Source organism: Capra hircus, chromosome 15 (genome assembly GCF_001704415.2).
Source record: "Capra hircus breed San Clemente chromosome 15, ASM170441v1, whole genome shotgun sequence".
Classification (NCBI taxonomy): domain Eukaryota; kingdom Metazoa; phylum Chordata; class Mammalia; order Artiodactyla; family Bovidae; genus Capra; species Capra hircus.
Genome location: NC_030822.1, coordinates 50,607,744 through 50,625,169, shown reverse-complemented (window position 1 = coordinate 50,625,169; position 17,426 = coordinate 50,607,744). Strand labels below are relative to the sequence as shown.

General features: G+C 46.3%; 1 protein-coding gene across 1 annotated transcript in view; it reads left to right on the top strand.

The window, feature by feature from the left end:
• Positions 1-17,426, top strand: part of TECTA (tectorin alpha) — an 81,283-nt gene that overhangs the window by 3,500 nt on the left and 60,357 nt on the right. The window contains exons 3-6 of the mRNA XM_018059641.1: positions 2,794-3,081; positions 7,168-7,305; positions 7,655-7,820; positions 13,215-13,627. Of these exons, the coding sequence (XP_017915130.1) occupies positions 2,794-3,081; positions 7,168-7,305; positions 7,655-7,820; positions 13,215-13,627 (1,005 nt within the window). The remainder of the gene's footprint in view (positions 1-2,793; positions 3,082-7,167; positions 7,306-7,654; positions 7,821-13,214; positions 13,628-17,426) is intronic.

The window sequence follows — 17,426 nt, the reverse complement described above, 5'->3', positions numbered from 1 at the left end:
ATTGGCAGCCCAGATGATGAGTTCTGAGATTTCATGAGCTGATAGCTTTTATGATTAAGGAAGTCAAAGGTATATTTAATGGCTAATGTTCATAGTAGAGGAGTATACAGGGCAATAAATTGCTTTTGTGGGTGATTAAACACCGAAGAGAAGCAGAGGCCCCAATGCCAGGAACATTATTTCTGCCACTAGACAAGATAAAAAGATACAGTGAACCACCAATAGGAATAATCTCATTTTTCTTTCCCTCTGGGGGTGTGAAGAGTTTAGGCATCTGCTCTTCTTAGACTTCCTACCAATTTGGAGCAGAGTCAGAGCAGAGAAGAGGGGTAATCAACTATTATTTACACGTTGTTTGCAGAATCAGCCACCCTCGAAGGGTCTGAGATCCGCCATAGGGTCTCATTGTCAAAACTGCATAAAGAAATGGTATCATTTGCTGTCAGAGCTCTTCTGGACCTGTGTTCTCAGGTTATTTTTTTTATTTTTTACCATTGGAATTGCTGCTAGTGAGACTACTGAGCATTGATGAAAAGGTTCAGAGCAATCAAACCTGTCTTTATCTTTGGCCTTAAAGAATTGAATGAAGAAAATGAAGATTATATTACATTCCAATTTTTCCTATGTTCTGTCCACTCCAGTACTCTTGCCTGGAGAATCCCATGGTCGAAGGAGCCTGGTGGGCTGCAGTCCATGGGTTTGCAAAGAGTCAGACACGACTGAGCGACTTCACGTTCCCTTTTCCCTTTCATGCAGTGGAGAAGGAAATGGCAACCCACTCCAGTGTTCTTGCCTGGAGAATCCCAGGGACGGGGGAGCCTGGTGGGCTGCCATCTATGGGGTCGCACAGAGTTGGACACAACTGACGCGACTTAGCAGCAACAGCAGCAGCCCCGGAGGAAGAAATCAAACTCTGAACACCTCTATCTCTGGTCACCTCTGTGTCTGGGACCTCTGTCTTCTCTGCTTTTTATTGATAGCTCAGGGCTGAGTCCCACCAGAAAACAGTTTCCTCTTCCATTACATCACCCATGGTGCTTGACCTTGCAGCTCTAGTACCACCTGGGCGCTTGCTAGAAATGTCACTTATCAGGCCCCACCCCAGACCTATGGAATCTGGGAGGCGGGCAGCAATCTGTGTTTTAACTAGCCCTCCAGGGGATTCTGATGCCCACAAAAGTTTGAGAACCACTGCCTTTAACTATAGAAGATAATCAGAACACATCTGAGTCATCATAAACTTCCTCTCCTAGTTTGTGCGTTTTAATTACACCATTATTTCCTAGAAAACACATTCCTCTGGCATCTTGAAATGCCCTTTATGCTCTACTTACAGTATAGCCTCCTTGGTCTGTAACAGGTGATGGTAAGTTTCTGAATATATTGACCTCATTTTGGAGATGAGAGTATTCTCAGGGCTTCCATTCTGGAAGCCTTGGTCTCCTAGACCACTAGCCAAAACACGTGTATTTGGTTAAGCTCCTCTTTCTCCTTCACTGTATTGGGTGACATGGATTCTGAAAAATTCTTGCTTTTGCAGAAGGAGGGCAGACTTATTTGAGGGCAAATTGTTCCCTGAGTTTCCAGAGTCATATAGTCTTGCTCAAGATTCTAGGTTGTTCGCTGATTTGCAGACAGTAGACTCTCAATGTCTTTGTAGTTAGGTCTCCAGCTTCCTTTTCAAACCACACACCCTTGCTTCCAAAATAGAGTGATGTACCCATGGCTCAGATACTGATAACTAACCTCTGGGATCTGGATCACCATTAATGTCCATAATATTTCTAATTAATATGAAACTAACAATAGAATATTTCTGTATTGAGGAAATGGAAGGATTCCCATCACTGACATTCCTGCTGTTGAAACTGTACAAGCCCTAGAGTTAAATGAGCTTCATGGGCCAACTTATTGAGCTGCAGACACAGACAGAGGCAAATTTTTTACAGATCCTGCTTATGAGTATGCATATTGGCTTGTTACTTGCATAAGGTTGAGTAATTTAGTAAGCTTACTAAGCCATTTACAAATCATGAAGAAATCATTGTAAGATAAGTCATTTACATATTTAGTGTAAAGCTTTTATGTCTCCATTTTGTGCAGAGATTACACAAAGAAGTCCCCAGACTACAACAGCTATAATGGAATTTGGCTCATCTGTAAATTATTACCTTGTCCCTTTTCTGGGTGCAGAGTGGTTGTGACATCAGTAGAAATCCTTTAAATGTCTCAGAGTGGGATGTGGTTCATCTGAGATCTGAGTTTGATGATGGAGTATTTGATCTATCTTTTACTGACACTCCTCTCCCATCATATGATAGGAATCAAGGTCTAATACAGAGTTCCTTAATTTTTTAATTTAACTTTTTGCTTCCACGTTGGTTTTTTTCTGTCTATTTTGCATCTGTAACTCTAGACCTTCTTTATTGTCCACATAAGCCACTGCCTAACTCAACACATACACACACACACACACACACACACACACACACACACACATAATCCAGTATCGTTTGATAAGTGCAAACAAAGACAGGATAGAGAACATGGAAATGAGGCTGATTATTTAAGAAATGAAGCTGACTACAAATTGAAAGTGAAAGGAAACTGATGAGTTTGTCTGGAAGCAAACGAACCTCCTAGTTGAGCAATGGAAGCTGCTGTCTGGAGGTTCTAATTCAGTGGTTTAAAAGTTGTTTCCATTCAAATGATTAGGTGAACGTCTGTTTTGGTTTATGACTCTGAAATTGTCAGTCTCAGATCCACTGTGCAAAACCTCTCCTATCTTTGTAGGTCAATAACAACGGAGTTGTTTCCTTCAACGTGCTCGTGAGCCAGTTCACACCTGAATCTTTTCCCCTGACGGATGGGAGGGCCTTCATTGCTCCATTTTGGGCAGATGTGCACAACGGGATTCGAGGCGAGATATATTACAGAGAGACCATGGACCCTGTCATCTTGAAAAGAGCCACCAAGGACATCAGGAAGTACTTCAAAGACATGGCAACCTTCTCTGCCACTTGGGTTTTCATTGTGACCTGGGAGGAAGTCACATTTTACGGAGGGAGCAGCACCACGCCTGTAATCATTCATGTTTCCCATTTTCCACCTCATATCCTGAGATTCAACTCTTACCCGTCTTCACTACTCTGACGGAGCCTAATTGTTAGAGCTGAAGAATGTCGGTTTCCTTGAGTTAACTGAGGAGTCTTGCCAACTCACTTTTTAGGAAACCGAGGGAGCTATCACACCTAACCAGTCTGGTCAGCTGTAATAGTAGTTCAGAAGCTGTGTCATCTCTGTCGAGAATCATCACAAATGTCTAAAAAGAAGCCCTCACTTTTCTTGCAGTGTGTAGCATTTCTGTTTTGCAGGAGAGTGAATGAGCCACTGAGACCTCTGAGGATTAGGGAACAATTAGGAAACCAAAGGTCCCTTTCTCTTACCAGAGGCACAAAAGCCTCTCTCCATCAGCTAATTTCCTTTTTTTACCCTTTTTTCGCAAAACCTGATAGGAAAAGGAAAATGGGGTGCCAGTTTTGGGCCAAATGATCTGGCTCATTTTATTATGTTATGACCTTTTTTTAAAAAAAAATTGTGACCGGGGCTAGAATTATTCATCTCTGATGCTAATTGGAGTGGGCAGTTAAAGTGTTTTCATGAATAAAGTTTCAACATCTGCTCAGAAATCCCAAATGAGCAATCAAATAAAAGTCAAATAAGAAAGATGATCACTGGCATTATTATAGAGATAATCAACTTTCTATATAAAAGGACAGAACAGGGTTTTCAGGAAAGCTTGCCATTTGTTTGGGTGACTTTGGCAATGGAGATCTTTGAAGTAGCAGATGGGTCTTCGATGTATAATTTCCAGTAAGCAAAGACACTCAAAAATCTGCCCTTCGCTTTCTTAGGATTGTTTCCAGTTCCATCTGTTTTCCCATTTCCTTGGCGATGAGTCAGTTGTTTAAGGGTGGAAAAGAAACTACTGAGTTGGGGTGGGGGGAGACAGAGAGAGAGAGAGAGAGGTGAAAAAGGGCTGCGTCTGCAGTTTGTAGCTGCCAGGCAGTAAGCACCCTGTCTCTTTGCACCTCCTGACCGGAGCATCGAGACGCACTGTATCACTAAGATATCCTGGACCACAGAAAGAAACAAGTTTAAACAAGGGATGCATTGGCTAGAAATAACCTCTAAAGAAGCATACATTTCCCTCTGTCATGTTATGGATTGCTAACAACTCCTCGGGTGATGTTTTATGTCCTCAAGTCTCACACCTTACAGTGTTAGAATGCAGGATGCCAGCGACCAATAAATTTTAGTGTCAGTGGGAGGAAAAGAAGAAAAAAAATGCCCATCAAATGCTGACCACCTTTAAAAAAAAATTTTTCCATTGGCAGTAAAAATGGCAAGATAATTTAGATACTTTCTGGTTTGTACTTTGGAGTAAATTTCTAGACTAGGTGAGGACTCTTTCCATGAGGATGAATGAGGGAACATCTAAGTGCTTTGAGCTCCTGGGAGGGAAAGATGATAAAAATCCTCCAGAGCTGCAGGCGTGTCTATCCATCCTTGTCTTTGAAATCTGCCCCCTCTCCTGTTTACCCTTATCCCAGGCCTCAGCTTCTTTAGAATAATGCATATCAACAGGCCAATGAAACATAGGGCATGAGAGATCTTTTAGAAGTCCAATAGAAAGTCAAGGGGATGGGAACCTGTTTACTTTAAGGAAGGAAAACTAATATTTATTGAGGCTGACCATGAACCCTGAGCTGTATTAGACTATGTCTGCAAATCATTTAGCCCTGTCTCTGCAAATCATTGACCCGTGGAAGCTCGCCTTCCACTTTAAAGGTGAGGGAACAGGCCCAGAGAGGTTAAGTAACTTCCCCGAGGGTCAAGAAAAGGGACTTGAACCTTACACGAGGCAGAGCAGGATGGAAACCAAGTCTGCTGTCTCTGAACCCTAACCTCTTTCCTCTGTTGCCCCCGCTAAGTAGCATTAAAAGTCCTCTGAAGTATCATAGGGCTTCCCTGGTGACTCAGTGGTAAAGCGTCTGCCTGCCAATGCAGGAGATGCAGGTTCAGTCCCTGGGTCAGGAAGATCCCCTGGAGGAGGAAATGTCAACCCACTCTAGCATTCTTGCCGGGAAAATCCCATGGACAGAGGAGCCTGGTGGGCTACAGTCCATGGGGGGTCACAAAGAGTCGGACACGACTGAGTGACTTAGCACGGGCACGAAAAAGCACAAAAGGGCTTTTCAAGAATTGAAAACATGATTTTACAAAAACAAATCCAGAGGACTCTTAAACTGAGGTTGTAGAATTACCTATGTGTGTGTGTTGGGGGGAGGGGTATGTGTGAGAGTAAGTGAGAAGTTGCCTGAGGGTGAGCCAGCTTCTGGAACGTTCTTAAGGATGATTAGTTGGTTATGAGCTGACTTCTGGGGTCAGACATGCGTTGCTTTCAAGACCTGCTTGGATCAAAGATCTTTCCGAATTCATTTCAAAAGGAACTCACATCCTGAAGGAGCATCCTGGTCTGAAGGAGGGTTTAGCTTTGGTCCTTGCATGACCTTGATTTTATGCCTGTCTCTTGAACCTGACCCCACAGGTCAGGCTGTGAGGCTGACTGCTTGGTCCCCTCTGTGTCCCACTTTGCTCTCTTGTTGTGTGAGGCCAGAGAAGGAGGCATATACCTGGGCCGCTCTATCGTAAACGCCATCGGCTGTGGCAAGTGCAGAGCTTGAGGAGAAAGTTCTTGGTTACAAAAAGGGCTTTTCTTTACTTGCACCTCCTCTCCCTTCCTGGGACTGTCTAGGATGGGAGATTTGGGGCTTCCAAGATCCTCTAGCCCAGTTTGATTACACAGGATAAGGATGTGGGTGTTCCTCTGCGTCTGACAGAATGTTAACCAGGATGGTATCAGGCAGCTGGGAAAATGCTGGGTTTGAACAGGAAAGGTCAAAGCAGTCTCTCCTTTTAACTCTAGTTTTACTTGAATTTCCTGAAAACACACATCAAGGGGTAGGGATTAGCAAAGGAAAAGAGTAAAGGACAGAGTCTGCTATAGCTTCTTTCTGGAAACTGTTTGCAGGGCTGGTTTGAATTTGTATAACATCTCTGTCCTTAAAAATTGAAAATTAAGATAGTGTGTAATGACAATACACTCAGGGATCAGACTGGGAGCTCTGGCTCCAGTCCTATTTTTTGTTGGATCATTGTGGCATGTCCAGCAATCTGTTTCCTTTAGCCCTCAGTTTTCCTTCTTTAAAAAAAAATTATTTTGGCTGCACTGGGTCTTCATTGCAGCATGCACAGGCTCAGTAATTGTAGCTCCAGGGCTTAGTTGCCCTGCGACATGTGGGATCTTAGATCCCGCCCGGGTCCCCTGCCTTGGAAGGTGGATTCTTAGCCACTGGACCACAAGGGAAGTCCCAGTCCTCAGTTTTCTTAGCTTTTGAGATGTGAATGGGCCCCCCCAAAATTGCCCATCTTAACGTTGATTGAGGTACAGATGGGAGGGGAGCACGGAGAGAATTTTGCAGATATAAAGTGATGCATGAATGCTCCGTAAGAGGAGCAATTTCTCCCCACAACGGGCTTTTTTAAAAGCACGTTCCAAGCTTCACCTAAGAGAGGGGAAGACATCTCACCAAGGTTAGCCGTGTTTTCTAGGAAGCCAGAGAGCAGGGCCCTCGCCACCACTGGAGTCACAGCAACGGGCATTTGCGTGCCCTGTTCCCCCTGCCCCCCCCAACCCCGCCCCCCACCCCCTCCACATTTCTGGGAACAGGTGCTCACAGCCCTCTCCCCGACCTGACGGCTTCCTATAGTTTATTCTCATGCTGCCATCTATAGGCACTCAGGATTATCACACGCTGAGCCAGCCTCTGACTTTCCCTTCTGGTACCATTCAGAGATGTTACGAGGGACACTGAGTCAGCCTGTAGGTAATTCTCAGGCAATTTATCTTCTGGATGCACAACCCCACATGACTTGCTTTTCCCACTGGAGGCGAGAACATATTCAGAGAGAAGGCAAAGCAAGAGGTGGCCTGGGAGCAGCTCTGGCAGCTTGGTGGTGGGGGAAGGGCAGGGTAGAGGAAGCTACTACTGGGGAGATGATGGGGAATGCGAGTCAATGCACCCACCCGTTCTCATCCTGTAGGTGAATACCTTCCAGGCCGTCCTGGTATCTGATGGCTCCTACACCTTCACGCTCTTCAATTATTACGAGATCAACTGGACCACTGGGACCGCGAGTGGTGGCGATCCCCTGACGGGCCTTGGGGGCGTGATGGCCCAGGTAGGTGGTACTCCGGGTCATTCTCCTGTGTGTTTCTGAAGCACTGCACTCTCTGCCTACACTCTCAGCATCCCCAGGAAGGATCTTGTTTTGAATTGGAGAAGCACGTCTGGTCCAGCGAGTGGACCGAGGGACTAGTCTCGCCTATCTTTGCTACCTTGATCCAGGTGTGCCATGAGCTAGTGGGCCTTTCTCACCTGGAACGGTGGCCCCAGGGGCTCCAGGAAAAATTAAAAGTTTGTCTCTTGATTTCAGGTTGTGCTGGGCTCTGAGAATAAGGCATTGGACAAGTAAACAAAATGGGAATGGTGTGTATGCTCAAAAGTCTGCTCTTTCTTATGTGCTCTAGGCAGGATTTAATGGTGGAAACCTCACCAATTTCTTCAGCCTGCCGGGGTCAAGAACTCCTGATATTGTGAACATCCAAGAGACAACAAACGTCAATGTGCCAGGTCGCTGGGCATTTAAAGTTGACGGGAAGGAAATTGACCCAGCCAATGGCTGCACCTCTAGAGGTAAAGGCATTTCCTCTTCTCTGAGGCAGAGCAGGGTTTGTTTAGTTTAGACTGACAGGCAGGCTTTTAAGCCACAGGGGCGGACTCATTGCTGATACCTTACTCTTTTGACACTGCTCGGCTAGATAATGGAGATCAAGGTAATTTTAGCATGCACATTCATCCCTCCAGGAGCTGAAGCCTGCATTGGCCATACTGCGATTTCTGAAGTCCTTGCCTGGGGTGTGAACACAGCTCCCCATTGGGAACTACTGCAAAGTGCATGAGGCTCTTGAATGATTTCTCAGCCAGAGGGACAGAAGGGAGCCCTCCTGTTTAACATTATTTTTGTTGTTGTCATTGTTGCCATTTCCCCCTTTAAATTTTCTGTCTTGTTTTTACTCCTGCTCTGCCATCTGCACTTTGTAGATCCACGGGAGTGGGCGAACTTGAAGCATCGCCAAGTCTCTACGAAAGTAAATCAGTGCTTCCTAGTATGATTAGAAACAAAGGGGGGGAAATGTCATAGTCTTTAGGGTAGCTTCTCCTAAAATCCTCGAAGCAGTGGCAAAACATGCAGGATTTTAGGGAGAATCAAAGCTGGCTTTACATCTGTGTGAACAAGCTATAAGTGAACCTCGGTGGGTTTCCTTTACATTGGCATCCGAAGTTTGGAGCCTTCTCTGAAGTATCAAAACCTCTTTGGATGTGCAAAACAGCCCGGGACTCTCACAGGAACATCCTGGTTTATAGATTCCTGCTTCTTATATGTCTAAAAGTATTCAGAAAACAGGATTTCTGTTCATATTTCTGCTTCTAGAAGTGGAGGCTATAGCAACCAGAATTAGTAAATCAGCCATCCATCTCTCTACCCATCCACTCACCCACTCACCTATCCACCCAACTACCCATCCATCCATTCAGCCATCCAACCACTCAGTTCAGTTCAGTTCAGTTCTTTCGCTCAGTCGTGTCCGATTCTTTGTGACCCCATGAATCGCAGGACTCCAGGCCTCCCTGTCCATCACCATCTCCCGGAGTTCACTCAGACTCACGTCCATCGAGTCAGTGATGCCATCCAGCCATCTCACCCTCTGTCGTCCCCTTCTCCTCCTGCCACTAATCCTTCCCAGCATCAGAGTCTTTTCCAATGAGTCAACTCTTCGCATGAGGTGGCCAAAGTACTGAAGCTTCAGCTTTAGCATCATTCCTTCTAAAGAATTCCCAGGGTTGGTCTCCTTCAGAATGGATTGGTTGGATCTCCTTACAGTCAAAGGAACTCTCAAGAGTCTTCTCCAACACCACAGTTCAAAATCATCAATTCTTCAGCACTCAGCCTTCTTCACAGTCCAACTCTCACATCCATACATGAGTACTGGAAAAACCATAGCCTTGACTAGATGGACCTTAGTCGGCAAAGTAATGTCTCTGCTTTTGAACATGCTATCTAGGTTGGTCATAACTTTTCTTCCAAGGAGTAAGCGTCTTTTAATTTCATGGCTGCAGTCACCATCTGCAGTGATTTTGGAGCCCCCAAAAATAAAGCCTGACACTGTTTTCCACTGTTTCCCCATCTATTTCCCAAGAGACCCCAGTTCAGTTCCTGGGTCGGGAAGATCCACTGGAGAAGGGATAGGCTACCCACTCCAGTGTTCTTGGGCTTCCCTGTAGCTCTGATGATAAAGAATTCTCCTGCAATGCGGGAGACCTTGGTTCGATCCCTGGGTTGGTAGGTTCCCCTGGAGAAGGGAACAGCTACCCACTCCAGGATTCTGGCCTGGAGAATCCAGGAGCTATATAGTCCGTGGGGTCGCAAAGAGTCAGACACGACTGAGTGAGCTGCACTCGCACTCTCGTCTTCTCCTGGCCTGGAATGCCCACACCCTCTGCCCCCCTCCCTTGTGCTGCAATCACACTTATCAGACCTCTGCCTTTGCTCTGAGGGAAGGTGGTTGGCGAAGGTGGCCTGCCTGGACATCCTTGCCTCTGTGGACGCTGTCAAGTTCTCCATGTTCTGAATAGCAAATAAATGCTTAGAGCTAAGCCAGTATTAAACTGGACAGAAAAGAACCTAGCTCCAAAGCTCACCAGGATTTCAAAGACTGTGATTTCCTCCCTTACACAGTGTAAACACGGCTTCATCTGAGGCCTGTGAAAGACACCAAACCACTGCCCCATTCTCTCTCTCCCCTTTGTGGCCTGGGCTCTCCCCAGTGCCTCTCCCCAAAGCCTCTCCCCTTTGTCCAAGTGTCACCAAGCTGACTGGCTGTGGCCCTGCTACCTAAGGGCCGGGTGACAGCCTCTCCTTGGGTCCCAGGAGTGAAGTGCTGTGATAATGGAAAGCTACAGACTCACAGAGCTGTGGGGTTGGCCAGATGCCAGCCATGCACAAAGTCTTCACTTTGACTTCATTCTTTCTCCCACTGAGTGATGGCTGTGGGTTTCATCTACAGGACAAATCCAATCTCCTTATACAGACGGCTGTGCATTTTAATGTGCCGCTGGACATATATCAGTCTAATGAGATGGGGATTTGGCCTGGGTGATAACAGAGGAAGTGTTGCATAGAGCGGGTTTATTATATCATCATTTTGCAAACAAAATTATCTCAGAGAGTCTACCTTTTGGGCCAAACCTCCTCTGTTCAAAGGCATTTCCCCCTCATTTATTGGAAGGCTGAGAAAGCAGAAACTGGAAATTATGCCGAGTGGAGGCTGTTACAATATATGCAGCCTGGGTTAGCGCCAAAGAACAGTGAGGTTGGAAGGGCCTGTTTTCAAGGCTGATGCATATGACCTACTGGGAGTGTGAATGCCTCTATTATGTCATTCGGGGGCCCTATTCTCAACAGGTATGAAACAGAACTGCCCGCTGAGACCTAATTGTTCCTGTTGGGCAGATACTGAAAGGACTGTCACCCGGGCAGCCCTGCCCTCTGCCTCGGCTCACCTGGCAGCCTTGTGCTCTTCATTAGGTATTTGGGTTTTTTTTTTAATTAATTAATTTATCTATTTGTTTTGGACAGCGTCAGGTCTCAGTTGCAGATTGTGGAATCTTTCATTGCACTTTATGACCTTCTCTCTAGTTGAGCTGCACGGGCTCAGTTGCTCTGCAGCATGCGGGATCTTTGTTCACCAACCAGGGGTTGAACCCGTGTCCCCTGCATTTGAAGATGGATTCTTAACCATTGACCCACCAGTGAAGTCCCTAGGTATTCAGTTTTATAAAAATTTGAAAAATCTTTTCCAACTACAGCTTCAAGCTATGGTTATTCCTGGCCTATGATATTGTTTACACTTAACACTGCATCTTTGATGTTTTCCTTTTCAGACATTCTGAGTGTACAGATGCTTCTACCTTATCAACCTGGGCCAGGTTTTTCTAGCGTCTCTGTTCCCCAGGAGGCAGAGATGAGAACATAGTCTTGTCCACTTTCTCCAGGGTGGAGCACTGAGACAGGAGGAAGTTAGGGCAGCGGTCTTGGCAGTGGGTGGCAGACTTGTGACTGCTGCTTGGTTCTCTTGAATCCGACCCCTGACCAAGGACCCCCCAGCCCAGCTCCCATGCCCACTGAGGGTTGCTATGAAGAACTCGCAGATTTCAAGGGTTTGGGTGGGGGGAAATCATTCATTTAGGGAAATAGTTTTAAAGACTGATCACCTTCCAAATAAAGAGAAGTAAGTGTTTTAACAATGAGCACTTCCCAGTTGTGTCAGGATAGGAAGTATATGGAAACTCTCAGTACTTTGCACTCAATTTTTCTGTGAACTTAAAACTGCTCTGAAAATAAAGTTTATTAATTTTTAAAAAAAAAACTAGAAAAAAAAATTGGCACATTGTTTAGAACCATTCCCCTCCTACCTCATTCTCCTCCTGACTCAGATTTTGTCAAGAAATTCTGTCCAGTGGATAAACAGTGAGTAGGACTAGACTTAGACAGGGCGTAGGGAGGGTCAGGAAGATCTTCTAGAGAAGGAAATGGCAACCCACTCTAGTCTTGGAAATCCCATGGACAGAGGAGCCTGGTGGGCTACAGTCCATGGGTTGCAAAGAGAGGTACACGACCTAGTATGGAGCAAAAAGCGGAGGGGAGATGGTAACTCATGTAGGTGTGAGTTCTGCTTAAGTAGTGTCTGCAGGATTTGTGAGCCCACAATGGTGCCAAGTCAGAGGTCAGCCGTTTCCAGCATCTTCCCAGGGAGTCTGGGATTTAATTTTGTGGGTCTGACTCCTGATTCTTTTCTGGCACCTACTTGTTACCAAAAGGTGTGTATATGTGTGTCTGGCTGCTCACTGCTCGAAAGCCAATAGACAGGCCAGGTTGGTAGAAAGGAAAGTTTGGTTTATTTCAGATGCCAGCAACTGGGGGGAGCGGGGAGGATGGTGGACATCTGTCCAAAGGTTGATACCCCACCTCCCTGCTGCCGACAAGCAGGGGATGAGAGCTCTTAATGACAGAGTCGGTTGTGGGCGGGGAGGGGAGGGGCGGTTACACGTAGAAACAGCACAGTCATCCTAACAGTCATCTTCAGATTGGTCATCAGTGGTCATCAAGTGACCAGCATCACCTTGATTGTTTTAGGTACAGTAAATCTTCAGTTCCAGGGTCCATTTGGTCCCATGTCTTTGTGGTCAGTTCTTGGAATTGTCGCAACTCATGTCCTGGTACAATCTGGTCATCCTGGAGTTAACTTTTCCACTTGCTGTTTTAGTATCTATAAGACAACTCACAGGATAGGACTCAGAATATTACCTATAGCCCTGGAGAAAGAACTAAAGGTCTCTGCTTATGCTTAATGACTACATTATTATTACTTAGTATCCTTTGACCATTTTCCTTTGTTTCCAATTTCTCACTTCTCTGATTAAACTCATTCTTTGACTGCAGTGTTCCACAGGCAAAAGGCAGGCAGCAGACATGGTGGACTGGGGGCAAGGACCACAGCGTTCTGCTCTGTTTCATACTGAGCCCCAGCAACTGCTGGTTGAATGAGTGGATGAGTGAATGAAAGAACACATCGGCAAATGAGCAAGAGTGTTGCCCAGTTACCTGAGGGGCCTTCTTTCTGAATACCCTTCCTCTTAATGTCAGTGGAGTGAAACAATGTGTCTTTCCTTGAATGGGAGTGTGCTCACCAGTGGAGGAGACAGTGTTGCCGAGAGCTTAGGCTGGACTCACACACATTTGGCTTGGAATCCCAGCTTCGCCATTGAGTTGCTAAGTGATTGCGATGAATCGTCTAAGTAGTCTTCAGCCTCAGTTTCTTCACTTGACAACAGAAGGCAGCACTTGGTATCTAACAGGGGTTTCTGTTGTGGGTTAAATGGTATAAGGCAAGTAAAGCTTTTAGCCTGATGCCTGGCACAGAAGGTAAATGTTCAATAAATGTTAGCTCTGCTGTCCTTACTCCCCAGGACAGTTCCTTCGGCGAGGGGAGGTGTTCTGGGATGACCTGAACTGCACCATCAAGTGCCGCTGTCTGGATTTCAACAATGAGATCTACTGCCAGGATGCCTCCTGCAGCCCCTACGAGGTGTGCGAGCCCAAAGGCAGGTTCTTCTACTGCAGCCCGGTGGAGACCAGCACATGTGTGGTGTTCGGGGAGCCACACTACCACACCTTCGATGGCTTCCTCTTCCACTTCCAAGGCTCCTGTGCCTACCTATTGGCCCGACAGTGTTTGCAGACTTCCAGCCTCCCCTTCTTCAGCGTGGAGGCCAAGAACGAGCACCGGGGGGGCTCCGCCGTCTCCTGGGTGAAGGAGCTCTCGGTGGAGGTGAATGGCTACAAGATTCTCATCCCCAAAGGAAGCTATGGAAAAGTCAAGGTGAGACCCTCTCCATCCTCCATGGGGAGATGGGGAAGCTGGAGATGCTCCATCCTGGGGAAGACCTTCCCAGGTCTACTGGTTCTGCTGTTGCTGTTGGTACCAAAGACTTGCGTAGCTCTTCCTGCCTTGCAAATGCCTTGTGAAATTGTTCACGAGGCTAAAGTCTGTTTGTGCAAGAGCTAAGCTTTCTCTTTGACACATCTATCTGCTGGGTATCTTAATGTACATTTGGGTTCTTAGTTCCCTCATACACACACACACACACACACACACACACACACACACACACACACACACACACGTACATCCAAGCTCAGAAGTAACTGGGAACAGAGGTAAATTTAGTTTCTTATAGACCTAGCTTGAAACAGTGGTGGCCACATGGCCATGCCATGGAGTCAATGTAAACACAACATACAAACCCATAATTCACTACAGTCTTTGATTAGTAATCCTCACCCCACCCACTCATTCTGTTTGCCAAAGAGCTGTGGCTTCATTCTCAGAGAAACCCCTAAATTGATTGGTGTGTCCATAAGCACTGTCTGTCCAGGCAGCTAGAGTGGGCTGGGTGACTTCTTTAGTGAAACCTGGATGGAAAGTTACAGTAATTGCCCAAATGCTCCTTTAACACAACCCTCCCCCTACCATTCCTGCTTGGAATGCGAGAGAACACGGTTTGGTTCGGTTTGGTTCATTTAACCTATGCAAATGATTCTCGTCCCCATCCACCTGGATATCAGGACAGGGCACTGACGAAAGAGAGAGAACAAAAAGCCACTAGCAATTACTCAATTTGTGGAGGCCCCAGTTTTCATGATGTTAATGAAGACCCTGTGGCAGCCATGCATTTATTCAAGCAGTAATAACCAGGACCACAAGGGGCTGATTGCTGCAACCCCATGGAGTCCTTAATCCCCAAACACGGAGGTCATCACAGAGATTACAAACCAGAACAGATGCCAACACAGGGAGGTCTTTCTTTTTATTTTAAAATACGTTTTGTAGTTTTAATTGGTGCAGTGTGGCCAACAAAAGGCAGGACCGAGGAACTAATTCCACTTTTTCTGGCTCTGCCCTTCCTAGGTCTGTGCAGCATATCAGTGTCATAATTAGAAAAGTGGGCTATTACTGTGGTTGAAATGCCAATTTGCTTGTTATTTGGTTAGTCTCCCTAGAGACAGCTCTGTAAATCAAATCAAAGGTAAGAATTCAGCTGCGGAAGTTTGGAGTTTTTCCCTTTTAAATTTCTCTTGTGCTGTCGAGAAGGACATTTGTCCTTGCAGATAGATGCTAACATTTCCAGCTAGAAAAATGCTCACTAGCTCTCCCCTACCCCCTTGTCTTGTGGGGATCATGTGTACAATATCTGTAGTTGAAAAAGAAAGCTTCATGCTTTATTCCTATTTTCCATTTTGATTAAAAATTCTTTTCCCCTCACAGTCAGACTCTTTTTTTTTTTAAGAAGGAAAGGGGCACTGGCAGTGTTTTCAGGCCCAGCAGCTCTGCTAATTTTGCGTGGCTCTCTTCCATCGTCCGAGCGGAGGGCACAGATTCCTCAATTTTCTGTAGCGACAGGGAGGTGTGGATGTGAATGTAAATGTTTCAGAAAGAAAAGGTTATGTGATTCCAACTGCAAGCGAACAATGGCTCCCTTTTCCTTTTGCCAAATGGCTTCCAAGTGTCTCTGAATACACCTGCTCTGCCGGGGGAGGGCGGCTCCGTGGATGGCAGAGCCCCCACCCAGGGTGATGTGGGGACAGGCGAGGAGGGGGTGTGAGGCAAGAAGGAGCCTGATTTGCCTGTGAGGCAGCCGACTTCCAGACATCCCAGGCCGGCAAACAGATCTTAGGAACGGATCGCCTTTCTCCATATGCTGGGGTTAGGAACTGGGTTCTGAATGTGCATTTTCCCCCTTTTAAATGTTCTTAAGTGACAAAATAAACAATTTAGGATTGTATATGTTAATAAGGGCAAAAAAAAAAAAAACCACACACACACACAAAACCTAGCTAGCACCCATATATAGAAAATGTCTCCTTCTAGCTAATACTTATCAGTTTTCATCTTTTCCCCTCAGATAAAACTGAGTGCACCAGGGGAAAGAGGGCCAATGCCAAATAGCTCATGGTGACAAAAAGATCAGACTCTGAGATCAGATCTACTCAAGCCCTGTGCCACCACGCCAGCTGAGAGGCCTCCTTGAACCTCACTATGTCCATCTATAAAACGGGGTCATTGTGTTGTATCTGGAAGGCAGGGCTCTTGGCTATAGTTTGGACTTGACTCCCTCTATTTAGCCCCAGACAGAGGCATCAGGGAACAGTGGAAAGTGGGAGCGTCCTGTCACCCGCAAATTATGCAAGCCTCGGACCTCAGTTTCTCCATCTGCAAAGTGGGGAGATGATAAAGACCTTATTAGATTTTTCTGAGGATGAAATAGGACAGCTACATGTGTGACAGCTGGTACAGAGCCTGGCACACAGTAGGCACTCAATACACACTTGTTCCCACACTGCCACCCACCAAAGTCTTTTCTCATTCTAAGACCTGTCCTTCTATGATGCTACTTCTCACTCCTCTTCTGGGAGAAATATGGTTGCGGGGAAGGGTTGCCTGGAACATAGGGAGAGGAAGAGACACAAACAGGGAGACTCATCAACATCGGCTCACCGGAAGCTGAGGACTGGGACACCAGAAATGAAATAAGAAGCCATGTGATGGTAAGAGTCCCCGGAGCTCCTACCCCAAGCTCTGTGGGGTATCAGCATAGGACTCTAACATGTGGTTGAAACTGAGACAAGTATGAGAGAGGAAGAGGGCACAATGACCACTATGTCAGGAAAAATACCTTGGGCAACAATGATGGTCAGCACAGGGACACAGGCATTCTGAGTGGGATAAGATCAGCTGCAGAGAAACAAGGAGGGCAGTAGCAACATCCAGGCACAGTCCCCAGTCTGTGGCTTCTGCTCTGAGATGCAACAACTGTCCTTTTTTTTAGCAGGAACTGAGTGAGAGGAGAGGAGGACATTCAGCAAGGGAGGTATTTGGCATTTACAATTATACCACCTTGGAGAAGATGTTCCTCCCTACATCTCAGCACAGAACAATATGCAATAATCACCCAGCGCTCTTGCTGGGTGACCTCCCTTAGAGCGTGGCTTTTCTCATCTTTGCAGGATGACTTGCTACCTAGGAGATAAGGATGAATCAGTCAACTCTAGGGGATTTTTTTCCTATTGCTAACTTTCATCGGATAGCTTTCATCTCAAGCCTGGTTTTTGTTTTTTGTTTTTTTTTGGTCCCCTCCCCCCATTAAATCTTACTAATCTCTAAGGACAGAGAATTGCAATTGGCATTGGCATAGAAAACCTTGGGAGCAACGCTCAGTCAGTTTGTTGTCTCAAATCCTAGACAATCCAGAGAGTAGCGGTAATGGTGGCACTAAAGACCTTGATGTTTCCATGTGCTAGAAATCAGGACAGGTCAGGGCAGCCTGGACAAGCAGTTATAGTCAGCCCACCCAGGACTGCTCTAGGACTAACCATCTATCCCAGCCCTCAAAAAGTGATGTCCAGAGGTGCCAGGCAGGGCAAGTGTGAGAAAGAAGAAAAACTCTACTGAAGGCTTATCAAGCCACTTACTCATGGGATTCACTCTTGATTCTTTGCCCATTTCTCACCCGCCCCGTCCCCCGACCCCTGCAAAAAGCCCCAGGCCCTGTGGAGTATCCTCTACCAGCTGGCCCTTCTCCACATCTGTGGGCAGGTCAGGCCTTGCCCTCCATTGCCCC